This window comes from Calliopsis andreniformis, chromosome 1 (assembly GCF_051401765.1).
Source record: "Calliopsis andreniformis isolate RMS-2024a chromosome 1, iyCalAndr_principal, whole genome shotgun sequence".
NCBI classification, from domain to species: domain Eukaryota; kingdom Metazoa; phylum Arthropoda; class Insecta; order Hymenoptera; family Andrenidae; genus Calliopsis; species Calliopsis andreniformis.
This window is the reverse complement of record NC_135062.1, coordinates 17,723,396-17,741,683: the sequence shown is the minus strand read 5'-3', so window position 1 is coordinate 17,741,683 and position 18,288 is coordinate 17,723,396. Positions and strand designations below refer to the sequence as shown.

Genomic DNA, 18,288 nt, shown 5'->3' with positions numbered 1-18,288 from the left:
GTTGCCTTGGTGTAACGCATTGAAGAATCGCTCGATGTCTTTACAGGCATCGAACGCGTCTGTAGTTTTTACACCCTCCAAGTCGGAAAACAACGTAACTTTCTAAAATTTTAAACATATAAAAAAGAACTCCTTCAAATACAAGTCGCGTTCCCGTTTTTCGCACGGTAAAATCCCTCCACCAAGAAAAAGTGCTATTGCCATTCCTGAAACGTTCGATCCGAGTTTTTGGGTGTACTCTCCACGATTTTCCAAGGAGATTGTTTCGCGCTTGAGTCATCGACCTTATATCAATTTTTCGTGCAGGTGTAAATCGTGAGTAATGATATAATATTGTTTATACTTTTTTCATGAAACATGAAGCAGTTTGTATCGATGAGTCAAATGTTAAACAATCATCCTACACTATATTGTTTCGTTAATAACCTAGAGCAATAGTAGACCTAATCTTTATACATTGTATATACGCATGGACCTACATACACATTATACTTATAACCGATAAGAAATATAATGCGCACAAGAGAATCGTGTAACCGATATGAAGGAAACACTGCGAACACCGAGCAAGTGTTTCTCTTCGTCGCTTCAGGATCGCGGATCAGCCCAAGTTTTTTTAACAAGTCACGGAATATCGCTCGATTTCTCGGTAAATCCGATCGTCATCAGCTCTCGATATTATCGTGTGTCACTGTTAAAGGGCAGCCACTTGCAGGTACTTTTCGCGCGACGTTTACTCCGGGATCCGTGGAACGATGTTGCGTTCAACTGGCTCAATTTAATGCCACTTGAACGCCCTTCTTCTTCCGTTACTCCTCTTTCTTCTCCCTCTGTTTCCCTTGTCCTCATTGTTCCGTTGATCAGAAACTGGAAGCTCGGCCCAAATGCAACAACGTTGTGGCTCGTTGAAGAGGTGCTTCGAGGCTTTTCGAGGCGGACTTTACACAGCTCTCCGTATTCCGCGTGTCCCGTTGCAACAGGCCACCCTGAAGAGTTACATGACCAAGAACAAATTCGTGTTCTTGCATCCACTATTCTTTAGGTCGAGCATCGGAACTTCCTGCTCGTGTTTTTTCTTCAAAATTCTACACGTTCTGTAATCGTTTTTCTTCCTATTCCTCAGTCGAACCTATCCCACGCTATACTTTTATTCCCCCCCTGCCCTACCTTCGTACTAACGTTTACCTCATTCGAAGAAAACAAAGAAGAAATCTCCCTCTCCTTTTCATCGATTTTAATTACTTAATGTGACGATGACTATATGCGAACGATCATACCGTGTTACTCTAGTCGGAGTTTACGTGCGCACCTGGAGCAACATGTTGGCGAAATTGCTATTGGTGAACTTGAAGTGTCGCTTATCGTAGAACTTGAGCAACGCCGGGCTGTACGGGTGTTTGTCTTTGAGATGCAGATAGTGAACCTCCGGCTCTTGTGTCGTGTGACCGCACTCCTCACAAACATATACCTACGTAGAAAGAAAAAAATCATTTAGCCTGACTTTCACAAACTTAACTAGTCTTTCACGATCTTGCAATAGGTTTATTTACCTTCGTGCGTCGTTCCTTGTACGCATACTGATGTTGCACGCCGTGAACCTTAAGGCAGTGACTTTCCAAGGAGCATCTCTGCGTGAAGCTCTTCTCGCAGAGATTACATTTGTAGGGTCGAACGCCTGTGTGCGTCCTCGTATGCCTCTTCAGGTCGAATGTGTCGTTAAAGCCTTTTCCGCAGAACGTACACAAATAACGTTTCACGTCGCTGTGACACTTCATGTGACGATTCAGGAGTCGTTGCAAACTGAAGTTTTTACTGCAAACGCGACAGGTGAAGCGGTTTGGATCGTCATCCTAAGAATTCAATCACAAAAAAATCAATTAACAAGAATTCAATATTAATACCTGGAATCGTATATTATTGTTTCATTTGAATCACCTTATAAAGTGATAGTAAACTGGCAGATATATTTGTCTAATCAGTTACTGTAATCTAGGCCTACAAGATTCTAAATCTAGACCCGTAGGCATGCTGAACAGGCTTCAGGATAATAGCGTACGATATGCTAAAAGAAAAGGCGTTCAAGAATGATGTTTACCTTGCCGGGCGGAGGTCGGGTCGCCCTTTCTTCCTCACGACTAGCTGCTGCCTGTCTCTGACCCTCAATCGCCAAAGGATTCTTAATTCCGTGCCCACCGTTGACAAACTCTAATTGACAGTCACCGGGTAAACCCAGCTGTAAATGAAATATCAAATAATTTGATTAATTTCAAAATCGTAGTGCGAATGAACCGGTTAGGTATATACTGGATGAAGCACTCAATTTGATTGGCATTGCATAAACATAAGTCAAATTTTGTTGCGAATTACTTGGCTTAATCGTGTCACAACCGACACGCTCGAAAAATGATATTAACCAATAATTCAAAAACCTGTTTTATTCGATGAGATTCTTAAGACTGTCCATATGGCAATGTTATCAGTTGAAAAATATTTTACTTGTATTCAATATATTTGATAACTATCTAAGAATATTTGACAGTTTAAACATCATCAGATTATACCTATTTTGTTTTTCAAATATATTGATAACTATTTAGTAATTTTTTGCATAAGTAGCTATTGTAAATGTTGTTATTGGAATGTGCTATCAGAACCGTATAAGTCCAATGACTTATACATTTGCATAGCATCTAAGTAGCAATATGTATAAAGGTCTGCTAGAAGAATGATCAGTCTACTATTTATCTAATTGTTGAGAAAATAGTTGAATAACAATGCCATATAGATTTAAGTGCGGTCATATGTAACCTCGAGAAACAAGAAGTATGCGTTTGCCTGTATCAATTTCGGGTGCTTACCCTTTGCTGTAGTACACCGACCCGTTGCGTCAGTGGCGGCTCTCCGACCGGACCAGTCGACTGTACCGTGTTTACAGATCCTGAAGACACCGCTGCCGCAGGACTTGGTGCATGCTCCATCAACGCACACGAGGGTGATGTGCTGGTGGACGCAGCATCCAATGAGCAACTCGCTGCCCCTGGACTTGGAAGACTTCCCCCTACGCTGCTACCCGAATCCAGTTCCAAACCTTCAAACCATTAGATACAATTAACATGTGTATACTATATCTGTTTTATATTAATAAATTCTTCTGCTCTATTTAAGTCATTTCAATGTTGGGAGTAAACTTGTTTCGAAGCTAAATCACTAACCACTGCCAGTGAAGCTCAACCCGGGACTGAGAAGTCCTTGGTGTTGCTGCTGGTGAGGTGAGGTGGCAGCGGTTTGCTGTTGCTGTTGCTGCTGCTGTTGTTGTTGTTGCTGCTGCTGTTGTTGTTGCAACTGCACTTGTATTTGTAGCTGCTGTAATTGTGGCTCCGATTGATGGTGGTTCTGACTGATATGAAGGGCTAGTTCTGGGCGTTCCTTGGAAACCGACTGATAGCTCGACTCACCCGTCGTGTACGTCAGACCCAATTTGGAAGTGCTGAAATGTTGAGGAGCTGCCGTGTAGTGCCTGAACAGAGATGGTTTATACATTCGAAATGTCTACGCAATAACCTGCCGCGCTACGGTTCCATAAAATCCTATTTGTTATCCAATCAACCACCTGTTAGTTTCCGACAATATTTCATGCGAAAATCGAAATGAACGACTTCATAAGATATAATCGGTATGTTCAACGAACACTCACCTGGATGTATCGAAGCCTCTGGTCAAGGCCATACTGTGCTCCGGGAAAGGATCGACGCTAGGCTCGACGGGAGTGGTCATTTGCCCAGCATCCTGCCCGATTCCACTTCCAGCGGAGGCTGGTGAGTGTAACGACTCCTCCAGGAGATCGTTACCACCATCTCTTGGTAGAAACAGATCCGCGGCGTCGCTCAGACTTTCCAAGAGGGCAGTGTGATCCGAAGGTGAACTGAACGTTAACGTGGCGGTAAATTGAAGAGGATCCATCACTGCACCCGTTACCATGTCCACCATCATCCCTGTGTCGGTCATATCATAAGCACCGTATTGTCCCGACAGCAGATCGTTCGCGTGAATTTCCTCCTCCTTCAGGGTCAGCCCATACGACGCGCAGACGTTCTGTAGTAGAGAGTACTGCTTTCCTTCTTGAGCGTTGTACTGTGAATGTTGAGAATTCACGTCTTGCTGGCCAGTATCGCACTCCATTCCTACTGTTGGCGACGGTGCCAGGTAGCCGGTTCCTGAAAATGAAAATGGAAGCACACGAGTTGCAAAAAACTTCTTCTATTATTAGCAAAAAAGGCAAGCTTCCCACGATATTTACCTTGAGTGCTGTTGTACTGATTGGCAAAGTTGGCAAGATTATTCCCGCCCTTGAGCGATTCGTAAAATGGAGGTAGAGATCCCGTGGGTGGCGAACTGGGTCCATAGTTTCCTCTACCGCCATTGCCACCAGGATTCATCCCTCCTCCACCAGCACCTCCACCGACAGCACCACCGCCTCCGCTGCCACCGGTCACCGCGCCACCGCCGCAATAACCACCGCTACCGGCAGATCCAGAGGACGATGAGCCACCGGCCGAGTTAGTGGAACCGTTGTTGGAACCGGATCCCGTGTTGCCACCGGAACTGGACGATCTGCCGTGACCCGCGGCTGCGTGCACCACCTGAGTACCGGACAGTCTCATGGCCAGCAGAGGCCTTGCGATAGAATTACCGATGGTACGCGACACTTTCGCGCCTTCGCGACCTCGCTCCTCGTCCTCCTCCTTTCTCTTCGGCACCGCGTAATCGATCGGCTGCTCCTGCAAAGATAACGGCCAATGTCATCTATTCAGTTCTGTGCTGGGATTGGTCTAACTAAGGCAATACATATTCATGAACAGTTTCTTTAGCTCAGTTGCGCGAGGTTGGTGTCCACGTGCCAAGGGAAAAGTCGAGCTACTTCCAGATTATTCGTGACAGCTCTCGCGAAGGACAAAGTGCGACACGTCATACCTATGTAACAATTTCTCGATGCTGCATAATTCACGGTTCCTCGTAAACTGTGTCGAGATAACTCGCAAAAATCTTTATTGAAAGTAGTAAGAGGAATTCGATACTCGAAGGGACAGCGACGCAAAAAGATAGAAAGTCTTATTACCTGTTCTGGTTCTTGAGTCTGCGGCACTTCCACCTTATCCTCTCTCCTACTCGTCGATTGACTTTGCGAGGGAACCCTCTGTATGACTGATACCCTTGTCGGTGGTTCGACTCGCGGCGTTTTCGGAGGAGTTGTGGGTCTCGGTAGCACCAACTTCTCCGATTTCGTAAGAAATTGAGAAGCATCGCTGGACGAAGGAGCAATCGGTGGACTACTGTACTCTTTGCGTTCTGCCCTCGTTAGCACGTGACCCCTACTTCCGTATGGGACATCGCCGCCGAGAATGCTCGAGATAAATCTTCGTGGTGGTGTACTGGTCGGTGTGCTGCTGCTTGACTGCCACTGCGGGGGCGGTGAAGAGGCTGGACTACTGCTACGAAGAGATTCTGGAGTGGTCGCGCGGTCGTCTTCCGTTTTATCACGATCTGTGGAACATTGTTCAATAGAATCACACTTGACTTCAACCCTTGCTTCATTAATCACGCTTCAGAAACAACATCTGATGCAAGTCAGGGAATTCAAGCTTCACGATGAAATAGTCATCAGGACCAACGACGAAAGATTACATTTGCAGCATTTAGTAGTTTAGCATAGATCGGTGGCGACGAAATTTGAATGCCCAACGCGTCTGGAATACGTAATGATCGAACGGTTCGTAATATGGAGTCTACAGAGCCGCGGTGGAGCCTGAATTTACGAGCAACCTTGAGGGGGTTCGCAGGTACCGTATGCTGAGCTCTTTCCGCGCGTCCTTCACGCACCGCCTCGTAATTCGTCCTCCAACAAAGTCTCGTAAGCGCGCAACGTGTAACCCGCCATTGAAAGTCACTCGAAAAACTGCTGTTCCCGCGGATGGTGAAGTGAAGGGCACCCCATTATTTCGCTTTTATAACTTTCTACGCCATCCAATCCATTCATTTTCTCTCATTTACCTATAATGTATGGTTTGCATATGAATCGGTCAGGGTTGTTTCTTAAATTATCGATCTCGATTGAAATCTACGACTCGGTTTTTTGGATGTCGATTCTTCCAATCTCTTGTATTTATTGAAAGGAGTCTGTTGAGCACATAAAAATAAGAAGCCGTATCGAATTCCTGTAACGACTCAGGAGAGCGCTTATTTATTATAGCAAGACGCCCGCGTGGAGATCGCCCTTCAAGGACAACTCGGTAGAGTGATTACTCGCCCGCGGCAGCAATTCTGGCCGCACTGCCGCAATGCCGCGCTGACTCGAATCTTTTGATCGTCCTCCGCGTCTGGAAGGTGCGCTGGTTTGTAATTTTCTCTGATTGTTGAACGGGGCGAGCGATTGCGCATTCTCTTGACTTTGACATCGGGACGTAGACGTGCTTCGCACGTTTCGGATGGAGTACGAGGACACGGTGGTCCGAGCGCGACGGAGCCGCTCGAGCGGAAACAAGGAAACCGGTCGCGAGGACACGTTGACTTTTTATCGGTACATAGACCCCGCCGACTAACTAATCACGCGTTGGCGGTCTTTCCTGGCCGCCTGGTTGGCCTGACTCTTCGATAGAAAGAGATGCGTTCAGCTTCGTTTGTGGTACCTATCTATCAGCAACCAATAGGATCACTTTTTAGAAACAATTTTATTATCTTTATGGTAGTCCCGTCTCTAAAGCGAAACGGGTTTTCTCAGACAATTTCGGCAAGACACGGTCACAAGGATTAGAGAACGTGCTTCTAACGACACGTGTCTTTTTACGCAAACGGCGATTGCGTCATAGGATAAAGCCATAGGTAATCACGGGTTACAGAGTAGAGGAACCAAAATGGCGGTTCGGTTCACGGTTGAGCAACCTTCGAACAGAAAGAATCGACCTGTACGTGAGATCCTACCGACCGAAACCCCTGAACAGGTCCGGGGCCGCGCTATAAATACCGACTTAAGCTTCGTGACTGGCCTACCGATCTCGCTCTTCGTCTTTCCCCTTCTTTCCCTCGTTTCTTTCCTCGCCAGAGAGGAAGTCTCTCTTTGTCCGTCGATGGTTCGTCGTTCTGCGTCCTTTGCCACCCTTCTCCTTTCTTCTGTGAGGACAGAGAGACCAAGCTAAAAGAGGGAGGTCGCGGAAGAGCGAGAAAAAGAAGCAAGAACCGGTACTTCGAGTCTACCGAGAGGAACGAATGTCCTAGCGAGACGCTGCGACGCGACGGTCATTTTAGTGTCCGTGTTCCGAGCTGCAAAGCAATGTAGCTGTAAGAAGCTATATTTTCGATCAGCCAACATCGTAGGACATTCTCAGGGAAACTCGATTCAATGAAAATTTTCTGTTGGAAGCTCTTCCTTTCCTTTCGGCTACCTCTAGGTCTGCCTAGACTTCGCTTATCTACGTTCACGGCAGCCAATCAAACAATAGAAGATGATTTTCTGGGTCTGTGTCCTCCTTGGAAACACCTGCACGTCGAATCGAACGCGTAAGGTTCTTCGATCGTGACCAATTGGCATTGTTTCGTATCTTTTGTTTGAATAGAATAATTTGTATCCGAGTCACTTTATCGTACGGCAATCTGAACTTATGCGAAAGGAAGCAACAGGATATTTATTATGTTTAAACGTGATGACTAACCTCGATATCGATGATCGGTTTTGGTACCAATCAAATAAATTTCAATATCTTCGAATAAGAGTTGGTTAGATATAACGCATGATCTGTAGGGATTCTATAGGGTTTCAAAATATGTCTGTGCACGAGACGCACGAAGAGCAGCATAGCGAAGTATAGCGAATCATAACGTACATGCGTAGCGGTATCGTGCGTGGGTCGAAACATCGCAAACAGCAAGGTGACACACACCGTACTCGCGGACCCACTCGACTACCTTACGTAATGGAGGCGCGCGCGGGCTGTTCCTTCTCCTTCTGCTCGTCCGTTAATTCTTCTCGAAAGAGCATGTCTTCCTAAGGCTCGTCTCCCTACAGCGATCGAACGCCAAATGCGTTCGATCTTATCGTCTGGTGTAAAGTCGCGACGAAACAGATGGATGAAAACTGTTCTGGCCATTTCTGAAGCATATCCATTCGTCGTAATGTTGACGATCTGACCAATATGAGAAACAATTGACTTATGAAGCAACGTATACTAAAGGCCACCAAGATAGCAAATGGCTCAGCGAAGTTAAAATTTGTGTCAAGTTCACTTAGTACCGTAAATGGTACCCACTAAGTAGTTGGATGACAAAAAAGGAATGCTTACGCCACAGACAATTCAGCCAAGTTATTCTTCCGACGAAATAATAAATTTGCTAATAATACGATAAAAGAATTTCTGTAGCATCATTGAAGAAAAGGATTCTAACAAATGCACGACGGTGCTCGACTTTCTGCAGACTTTCGCAGATCACAATCTGTATGAAGCATGTTTTCGATATCTATGCAGCGCAGCCTTGACATTCGTCGCGAAGGCGCGCTTATGGAAACGCGACCCGATCTTCTAGATCTCTCCCTCCTATATAGCGTTACGTAGAAAATCGCACAAGAAAAACAGGTACAATGATCAAGCGAGACGCGTGCGATCGAAGGCACTTGGTTACCGATCCAACAGCAAAGCGGAAATTTTCCCTCTACTCTTTTCCTCCCCTCTATGCGACGTATAATTGCGCAATAAGCGCAGCTCGAACAAAAGTATGAGACTAAAATCACGTTGGGTTTTTTCATTTCCGTAACGAGACGAAATCACGAGTGATCTATAATGCGTCGAGCGTCGACGCTCTATAAAAGCCGTCGAACCGCGATGAAGTCGACACGCCGCGGCTTCCTAATTACAGTGGTCGTCGAGCGTAATAACACGCGACGCAAATACACGCCGATCCTTCTCCCATCAACCTGTTGGTTTTTCTCTTCTTAACTATCGTATGCTTACAGTGATAGTTACGCCGTAAGGCTGCATTTCAGTTGATCTCAGAAAAAAAGGCGGAAGTCTAGAGCATTTTCCTTAAATGCTACAGCAAAAAGAAGTATTGAAATAATGGAAGAAGAAAAGGAATAAATGGTAAAATAAAGTAACTCGAAGGTAGTCGGACGTGATCTGAATTTGTCGAAAACATAGCCATTTTGGCAGTTCCCTGGTGTTACAGTAAGATTCGCAAGGACGCGGTGTCGCAGCCGTTAGAGCGGTGAGAGATTTATGGAGTCGAGCGTTTTCTGCACTTGGCCCCCTTGCTTCGAAAGAATTTCGGTCACGGCCCTCTTGCGCCATTAGCCTCCGTCCACTGTGTGGTAGACGCTGCGCAACGGCTTCTCTGTGCGTGTGCGACGGTATATCCGTGAGCGCGGTCGAGCGTGCTCGATCAACAGGTGAGACAGGATACATATGTGTGTGCGCCCGTGTGCGCCCGTGTGCTCGTGCACCACATCACATGGGTATGTACCTTCCTTCGTTCTACCTGCTTACCGCGCTTTCGACGAGTTGAACCTGTTCTTAGCTGCTGCCAGAGGTCCAACTTGTCTTTTCGAAGTTAACCCACGTATACCTACCACGGCTTTCACCCCTATCCAGAATTTTCTACGTTAAGAAATGACACCTTCCAAAATAACTCATTAGGTCTGATAGGTCTCAAGATTATTTTTTAAAGGTAATCTTGTGGTAAAACAAAACGAATCCCTTAAACAATTCTGCTGGAAAATGGAGTAATAAGGTACGAACAACCAATAGAGGAGACTCGACACTTTCCTGTACCCACATGGAACCTGCAGAAACCTAAGGACACGCATACACTCGCGAAAGTATCGAAATGTATGCACTGCAGCCGATGCATTGTGATTCGTCACAATGACTGCACATCCTGGTGTACTAGCCTTTGGCACAGGTGCACGATTACCTACGTGTCAACGATAATCGAATGCATCGGCTATTCGTGCAGCGAGTTTGTCCGTCCTACGAACTAGTAGACACGCGTTAGCGTTTAGAAAGCGACACATTTTAAACGGGTGTTTGGCGAATTTCGATCGACTTTGAAAAAAAATACGTACATCCGGCCTAGACTGTTTTTCGAATTTTTCTATTTTACTCGGAGGTTATTTAATCTAATAACAAAATTAGGTATGATACATTTACACTCATGAAATAAATAAGAGAGCAGATTTCTTAGCAATGCTTGTAAGTAAGTTCTGTTGTTTTAAATTTAACATTAACACATTCCATGCACATGGCGACGCGCGACACAGCGATCCCCTTTTGGCGCGACTGAAGCTACGTCCAACTTAAGTACAATGCGCGTGCATCGCACTGTAACTGCATGAAATGGTTAAGAGGAACGCGCGTATATCAACTTTAACGTATCTAACAATTTATCTTGAAAAATAATTGATTATTGGAACTGAATGCACATTCATTTATTTCTAAATATCTACTAGGTTGTAAATTGTAATGGACGCTCGATAAGAATTTTGGGTAAAAGAATGTGAGAGCCCTGGTGTTATTCTCCGTTGCTTTTCTATTTACGACTCCGAACCAGCCATGTCCTTCTAATCTCTCCCTCCCTATCTTTCTCCAAGCCGGCATGAGATTCTAATAGCGGTGCGCGTTTGCCTTGGCCGTCGTAGAATTGCAGACAGACATTGACGACGATCGGACGACCGAGCCTCAAACGTGTTCCGTGGCTCGGTTTAGTCGTGTTGCGCAATTTCCACGAGAGAACAGAGCGAGAAACTTGAAAATTCTTATTCGCAACGGCTGACGACGCTTGCGTAATATCGCGTAACGCGTTCGTGATCAAATCGAATTGTAACAAATATGGATGAGATCAGCAGATCTCTGATTATCAAAGATTACTGGGATAGTCAAGGAATCGTCCTAGAGGATACTGTAGCGTAGTACGAGGAGAAACCAGCCTTTACTATGCGTGCATTAAAGTCTCCTGTATGTGTAGTTCGAAGAGAGAAGTCTCATCAAGCATTGAAATCCCTGCATCGCCCAGATACAAATATATCTCTTTATACGCGATAAAACTATGTAGACGTAGAAAATCTTCACACGCACCCCACATAAGTGACGAACACCTTTATAAGGTGGACACGTCACCTTTTGTTCCAGTAGATTGTCGCTCCCGATAAACGAGTTACTGTATCTCATCTAACGGGTAAACGTAATAAATCTACGAAGTACATCGACTTCGATTATATTAATATTCAATGGTTTCTTCAACTTCAGCTAATAACGGAACACCGATGATGAGTAGTATCTTTTTACGAGCAAAACAATGCAATGATACGATTTGATGACACCGCGATGTTATTAAATACATACTCAAGTTATGTTTGCACAACTATCTCGCGTAAAGATTTTCAGAGCATCAAATGCGGCAAAAAATATCTTCGTTTTAATGTATAGTATCATTACAACGCTTGGATGATTCGACTTTCAATTCTCATTTTGTCATTTAAGTAGTTTCAGCTAAAGATACGATATCAAATTTACGATCGCGTGACGAACGCAATAAACAGTTAATAAACAACGGTATAGCTTTAGTGTAACATTTATTAGGCGCTAATCAGAAATTACGAACTGAAACAAACTACGTACATACTTGTTGTCGGTCTCTTTGATGCTCACTTTTGTTCTTCCTACTAAGCAAAGGGACGATCACTTTTTCCGGGTTTAATTGACACACGAACGTTGATTAACCAGCAACCGGCTAAGTAAATTTGCACCTGCAGCGCGATAATCAATTACGGGGCCATCGACTTCGTGAACACGAAACGACCGATCGCCATCACGTGGAACGATGGAAAAAGGGGGTTGAGGGAGGGAGGATCAGACGAAAAAGAGGAACCGGTTTCAGTCATTTTTCTAAACCAGTTTAGGACCACTTGGACCGATCTCTACTCACTATACCGTTGTGAAAGAACGGCGTCGCCCAATCGTTGAATGCTTAGCAAACGAATAGCTGCTCCAAGCTGAAAACCCAATTAACGCGTCGTCCAACCAAATTACGTAACTGGAAATCAGTTTCGATTCATAACCAACAAACTAAAATTCTAAACACCTATGTCGAATCGAAGGTTTTTTTCGAATAGAATGACGAAGTTATAAGATAATAACGCTAGTTTGTTTTGCTCGTTCATTTGGCTCAACGGATTAATCACACTCGATTAATGTGCAATCGAAAGAATCAATTTATTCTTAAGAATAGTAGGTATTTCTTTTCTATGAACCTATATTGCGGATTATAGAACAGAAAGAAAAAATTCTTTACATACTTATATAGTTATTTACGCACAATACCGTTGTGTTCACCAATGACCATCGTGTAAGTAGTATGACTCTTCGTTCACAAGAAACACTAGAGTATCCACGCAATCATTATGTAATCCATACAATTTTGGGGGACGATTTGTTTTATTCTTGATTATTTGTTTTTTGAAATTGGTTCCCTTTTTTAACGAAAAACCTACTCCATCGCGTAACTAACTTTTGTAACAAACCTTCTTGTTAGTTTTCTAAGGTATCTTTTGCAGATACGAATCGAAATGAACATAGAATAATTTGCAATGATGAGAATAGGGTACAGTATAATCAGAATATTGCATTTCGAATTCGCGAAAGGGCACCTAAATTACAATGGCACCTGTGCCCAATCGTTTGCACCTGCAGACATGGTCCGAGATATTTCTGAGCACGCGCTTCCTTCCCTCTGGAACCGACTAACCGAAGAAACTCAACTAGCTTCGCGAATTTCTCGTCTTATCGATCGTTGTTGGAAGGTATACCAAAAAAGTTGCTACAGTTCTTTGTTATCGATGTCACTTTTACATTAAACATTTGTTTCCTATTTTAGTAGAGTCGACATCAAGAAATTGTAAGAGTATCAAAGAAGGTTAAGGCATGTATGAGACTACATTGAAGTATGAAAGCAAAGCTTCAGTAAGAAGTTAGTAAAGCGGACACCTGACGAACGATAACTTACATTGATGTTTGTTGACGATAAGGCTTAGGGGTTCAGAACTGCCGAGAGGGCTTTCCTTGCCACTGCAGGGTGGCGGACTCTTTCCGAGATGTTGCGCCTCCAGCAACCTGAGTTGCTGCTGATGCAGTCGGTTCTTGATCAGGAAGATTTTCGGCATCCTGACGGGGGTTGGTTAAACCTGTCACTTCACCCTTATAGTTTCACGCCACCATTCCCGCAGCCGGTCTAAACTGCGTTCCTCAGAACCATCAACTTGCACCAACTACCACTCTCCTAGTTCCAGTCAACGTATACTTTACAATATCCACTGTCTCTTCGAAATGGCGAAGGCAACCAACAGCGTTCGATGCTACGTTGAAGAAATCACACTCAGAAACCAAATGGAATTCCAAGTGTCAAATGGTCCCGGAGTTCGCATATTCTTGGCAAATCCACCACGATGCTGTAGCTGACTCTCAGCGAGGGATCACTGTTCTCACCGAGAGATTATTGTTCGCAGTCACTATTAACGACAAAACACAATGATTCGCGATGTTTAAAGATAGATTCCGATCCAAGGTCTCTGTCTTGCTCTTTTTCTCTCCTGTCCCTCTGTCTCTCTCCTTCACACGGATTTACAGTTATTCCGAATGATCGACGGAGGCCATAGATCGTACAAATATACACGAACAAGCAACCTCTGGTGAACGACTGAGGCTCTGTTGGCACCTCGCTAGGTCGGGCCCCGAGTCCTTCCCTCACCAACGCTCCTCGTCTACCATCACCACAGTGCCCACTCGACTGGCCCTGCTAGCCCCCACCACTCGCGGCCAGCCACACTACACACCATCCTGATTATTTGGTCGCTTTAGCGGCGCGAGTTGGAGATGGAAACCGCTCGAAGAATCGCGCATGCGCGTAACGGAGCATCGTACGTGTGCTGAAGCGTGCGAACCCCTCTCAATTGCCCCTCACCCCCTCCCTTATCGTTGCTATACGGTTCCCTCCCTCTCGTCGCGTTCCGCGTCTCCTCTTAACGGAGACGCGCCAGCGCGCAACTCTTATCTCTCTTTTTCTCTTGGTTGCACATTGTCTTTACCGGTAGCCGGTTTGCTCGTCGTCACGGGATGCGGGTTCATATTTTTCCTCCGATTTTCTCTGTTTCTCTTTTGCCTTTGTTGCTCCGCCGATTCATATGCGGATTCATTGCTTCGTTAATGAACTACAGAACGTTTCAATTAATTTTAGTCGCTCTATTAAAAAGTAACACTGGTGAAACAATTATACCTCTCTGGCAAATGAACGACGATTTTTTTCTCTATATCGCTATTAATCTTGGTGTTCAATTTGGAATCGAACCTTCAGCCATCAGCCAATAAACAGCTCAATTTAGTTTCCTCCGTGGAAGAATATATTTTAGCAGGCGGTTCGTGGATTTACGACGCGCCGTACTTTTACAGGATGGTACCAGCCAATATATTTGTGCTTCGTAGCGAAGTTACGAAGCATACACGTCGAAGAAAATTCATAACTTCCTTTGAGTCATGTCTATACCACCTGTGATCTTCCGCGACTACGGGTACGGTTCTCCAATAAACATACATAAGTACGCGTCTACGTACTGGTCTATGATGGATGCAACTTCACGGTTAAGGCTAGGTTTACCTCTCTAACCACTATGTCGGTTATGCTGTCAAGCGGTACATATACAGTGTATGTACATATAGCGGCCTTAGTTCGAACCGTGCTGTTACGCTGGTGCGTCGTGACCGCGTATCTATACAGGGTGTTCCACAGGTTTTCAACTGAAGTCCTCCATGTTGTACGAAAATAAAAAGAGGAAACGTAAATCCAAGCCTTCATACTTATTATGAATATTGCTTCCTTTTTCAGCTTCCAGTAACTGAAAATGTACTTGTACCTTCGCTGACAAATTTCAATCATAAATTATGGATAAGAGACTCCAAATAGGCAAAATTCGCTACTTCGTTTGTGCTCTCTTTCCGCTAAAATCTTTTCAATCTTTCGACTCGAATAATATCTACCTACCTACCTACTTGTTCGAATTCGGGCGAAGTGGCTAAGACACTGAATTATGTCCCTGGCCACAGCGCGGATTCGGCAGGTATCCTACAATCTCGCTAGATCTCGTGTGGGAAACCCTACGTTTTGGAGAAAAACCCAACTGAGAAAAACATTTACGACCTTCCTCACGAGGGAAACGAGCTCTCCAGATGGAATCTCGACCGACGCAACTCAAAGATTTTCCCTTCGATTATGGAACGCTGACTAGGGTACCTTCGACTGCGATAAATTAAAACTCGAATGACTCATTTTACCTTTTCATCTTCACAATTTTTTTACGCTCATGTTTGGTTTTCACCATTTAACGTTTAAATAAAAATACCTGCACTTCGTTACATGTTGTACCACAATTTTCATCCTAAATTTACGAATATCTTTTTGTATATTAGGATTGGTCTTAGAAACTTACTATACCTTAGAAGACTATTTTTACGTAGATGCTTAGTTGATAAATAGAAATAAGGAGAATAAAAATTGCGTAATAACATTACGCAAGCCTCTTATCTTCTTTATATTATTTCTTTTCCTCTCTCAAATTATTCGCGTCAATTGCTTTTTTCCTCTTTTTCTTCCATCACCTGATTCATATTTCCTTCGACACCAAGCAGACATTATGTAAAGTGCAAAGGTGTTATAAAATGATTTGTCTATCTCTGTTCGCCTCCCCCAGGCCAATGAAATTTACAATCAAATTAGCGCCATATGATTCCTGTATCCATTTATATTTTCATTGTACTCCGAACGTATAATCTTTATACCAAGTTTAGAGCATGCTGTCACTAGGTAATGAAACTAATTAGTATCTATGTATATTATTCTATGATGTGAAACCTGACTGGTAACATATTACAAACTAGAAATTATGAAATTCGAGATTGAACAACGGTTTCTCACCGTTTCTTGTCCTCTGCGACATTCAAGAGCCAAGTATATACGATGCTATCGAAAAAATACGAATAAAAACCAGAGGATCGTTTGCGTGCGCAATTACGGAGATACTGTTGATTTATAGCCAATCGTCGATATCAATACGATTTAAAAAGCGAACGAATGTTTCATCAAAAGTGGTCCGACAAGAGGAGAGCCTACTTTCTCTCATCTTGAAGAGCTCCCTTGTTAACTCGCCGACTCCCATGTCTTTCTCCATCCTTTGTAGAGCGTCACTCTACCTTGATTACTTACTGCGTAACGATAATGCATTTGCCAGGTAACACCAGTGCGTCTACCTGAAGATACCCCCCGGAGGTGAATGAAGTTCAAGAGTGAACGCCTCCTCTGGAAATTTCATTGCAACTGAAATTTGATCGCAAAGTAAATTTGAGGTAATCCTCCTCCCTTCACCTCTACTAAATCTGGACGTTGCAATCATGGGCCACCTTTCTTCCAAAAAAGGCTAACTGTAAATAACTACATACATCTGAGTAAGTATGTATGTATCACTAGGGAACATATACATACGTACATTATTCTATTCGAAAATACTTATTACATTGAAACCGGCGGCGTAGTATCACGAGCAGCGTTCGACCAGACATACGTGTCTTACGAAACCGTTCGTCGTTGGCTGGCGTCGCTGGTTGGTCGTGGTCGCGATCGCGGTCGTGATCGTGGTCGTAATCAAGAGTCAAAGTCAAGGTCGAGATCGAGGCGAGAGAAACACTTATGCAACTCTTGTTGGTTGCCGTGCCGCGAACACGTTTCCAGAAGAGGAGAAACGGCGCGGCGCGGCGCGGCGCGGCGGGGCCGCATGTTTGCAGTACCACTGTACCTACAATCGTCTATGCCGTTCAACAGCTATGAAAGAACTGTTACGTATTCTTGGGAAAACTTGGAACAAGACGCAGCGCGTGGCAAGGAATGACGACACCGCGCTGAAAAACCTTCTTCGCGTAACCTGCACTCTATTCGACCGATTACGCGTTTTCATATATTGACCCAGGGATTATGCAATATTTTCGTGAGTACACCTGCGTCTACCAAGAGCACTGCAACCCATTAGGTACGCAATGTAAAATGGTACACTATCTGTTCCACGAAGACGAAAAGTTGTGGTATGTTGAGAACGCCCACAAACAGCTAATTTTCTTCGGCGAAAGGCATTTCGGAAATCCTCGTTATGACGCGAAGAGAAGGTCGTAACGAGGCGAGCAGTTAATTAGGGTGTCGCGCGCCCAATTGGTGGATCGTCGAGGTGACTCGGTGCTCGGCGACGAGCGAAGTCGATTGTTTCGTAATCCCTGCAAAATTTATTGGCACGTTTAATCCTCCGGTTTGTCGGCGGGTCGGGCACCACGCTGAGGCAGACGCGTTCGAACAAAGCCGGCTGTTTCGGTGCTCGGTCGAGGCTATTGTTCGCGCGAGTGGACGCGCGGAAGATCCGTCGCTCACAATGACAGAGCGACGCCCTGGAAGAAAGTGGACGCGGAGACGCCCCCGGTCGCCTGCCGAAAATCCCGTGAGCCTTGCACCAAGGCCCAGGTACGGTGCGCTTTTCTCATCGCCGCGCCAGGTTCCGCTCAGCGACGCAACGCATTTTCTGCTTCTAGCTGTATAGTCAGAACTGTCCTCGCTGCCTCGATGATCATCATTCTCGCGGATGCCGCTAAGATTCAAGACTGTCATTAGTCACGGAAGCGAACGTTCACGGCGACTGCTAGTCGACGTCCTGCTAGTCGGCTTCCTTCAGCGTTCATCGTCGAGCCGTCTCTATCTCTTCAAGTTCAGTGCCATCGGCCCCGACAGTTCCGGTCGTTGCTCGTCACTCGCGTCACTCGCGTCACTCGCGTCCCTTTCGTTGCGACCAGCGGACATACATCGTGACTCGCGTTACGTAATCACCGTGGATTTTTCTTGTACCCTGCTTGTCGCGCACCAGCTCGATTCTCATTCGAGAACTCGAGGAAAGATCTTCACCGACGATTCTCTCACGATTCTGTCGAGGGGTCTTTCTCGTGAACTCGAAGACGCCCTTTGACCCCCCATACCGGACACCATACACGCAACTCTGGCAGTTGAGTGTCTTAATACGCGGCTTTTGGCATAATTAACGATCTAAACTCGTTCCTTGTTGAAGCACAGAAACATTAAGATCAGGGGAATTCGAATTCGCGCGTGGCAAGTCGAAAGTCGTCGAGACGGTTTCCCAGTAGCTGGGACGCAAGTTGTTATACCGTTATCGCTGTT

At 44.9% G+C, this 18,288-nt stretch overlaps 1 protein-coding gene across 2 annotated transcripts; it reads right to left on the bottom strand.

Annotated features, from left to right (window-relative positions):
• Positions 1–854: 854 nt before the first annotated feature.
• LOC143178831 (uncharacterized) lies at positions 855–13,500 on the bottom strand. Of its 2 annotated transcripts, none has more exons than XM_076377703.1 (10): positions 13,042–13,500; positions 5,117–5,541; positions 4,298–4,778; positions 3,695–4,214; positions 3,213–3,517; positions 2,859–3,088; positions 2,096–2,233; positions 1,551–1,850; positions 1,310–1,468; positions 855–986 (listed from the first exon to the last, which is right to left on the bottom strand). In XM_076377703.1, the coding sequence occupies exons 1-10, from the start codon at positions 13,196–13,198 to the stop codon at positions 861–863; spliced, it is 2,841 nt and encodes a 946-aa protein (XP_076233818.1). In that variant the 5' UTR covers positions 13,199–13,500; the 3' UTR covers positions 855–860. The 2 variants fall into 2 exon arrangements, with proteins under 2 accessions (XP_076233818.1, XP_076233828.1); XM_076377713.1 differs by having other exon boundaries at positions 3,213–3,487.
• Between the last annotated feature and the right edge of the window lie 4,788 nt (positions 13,501–18,288).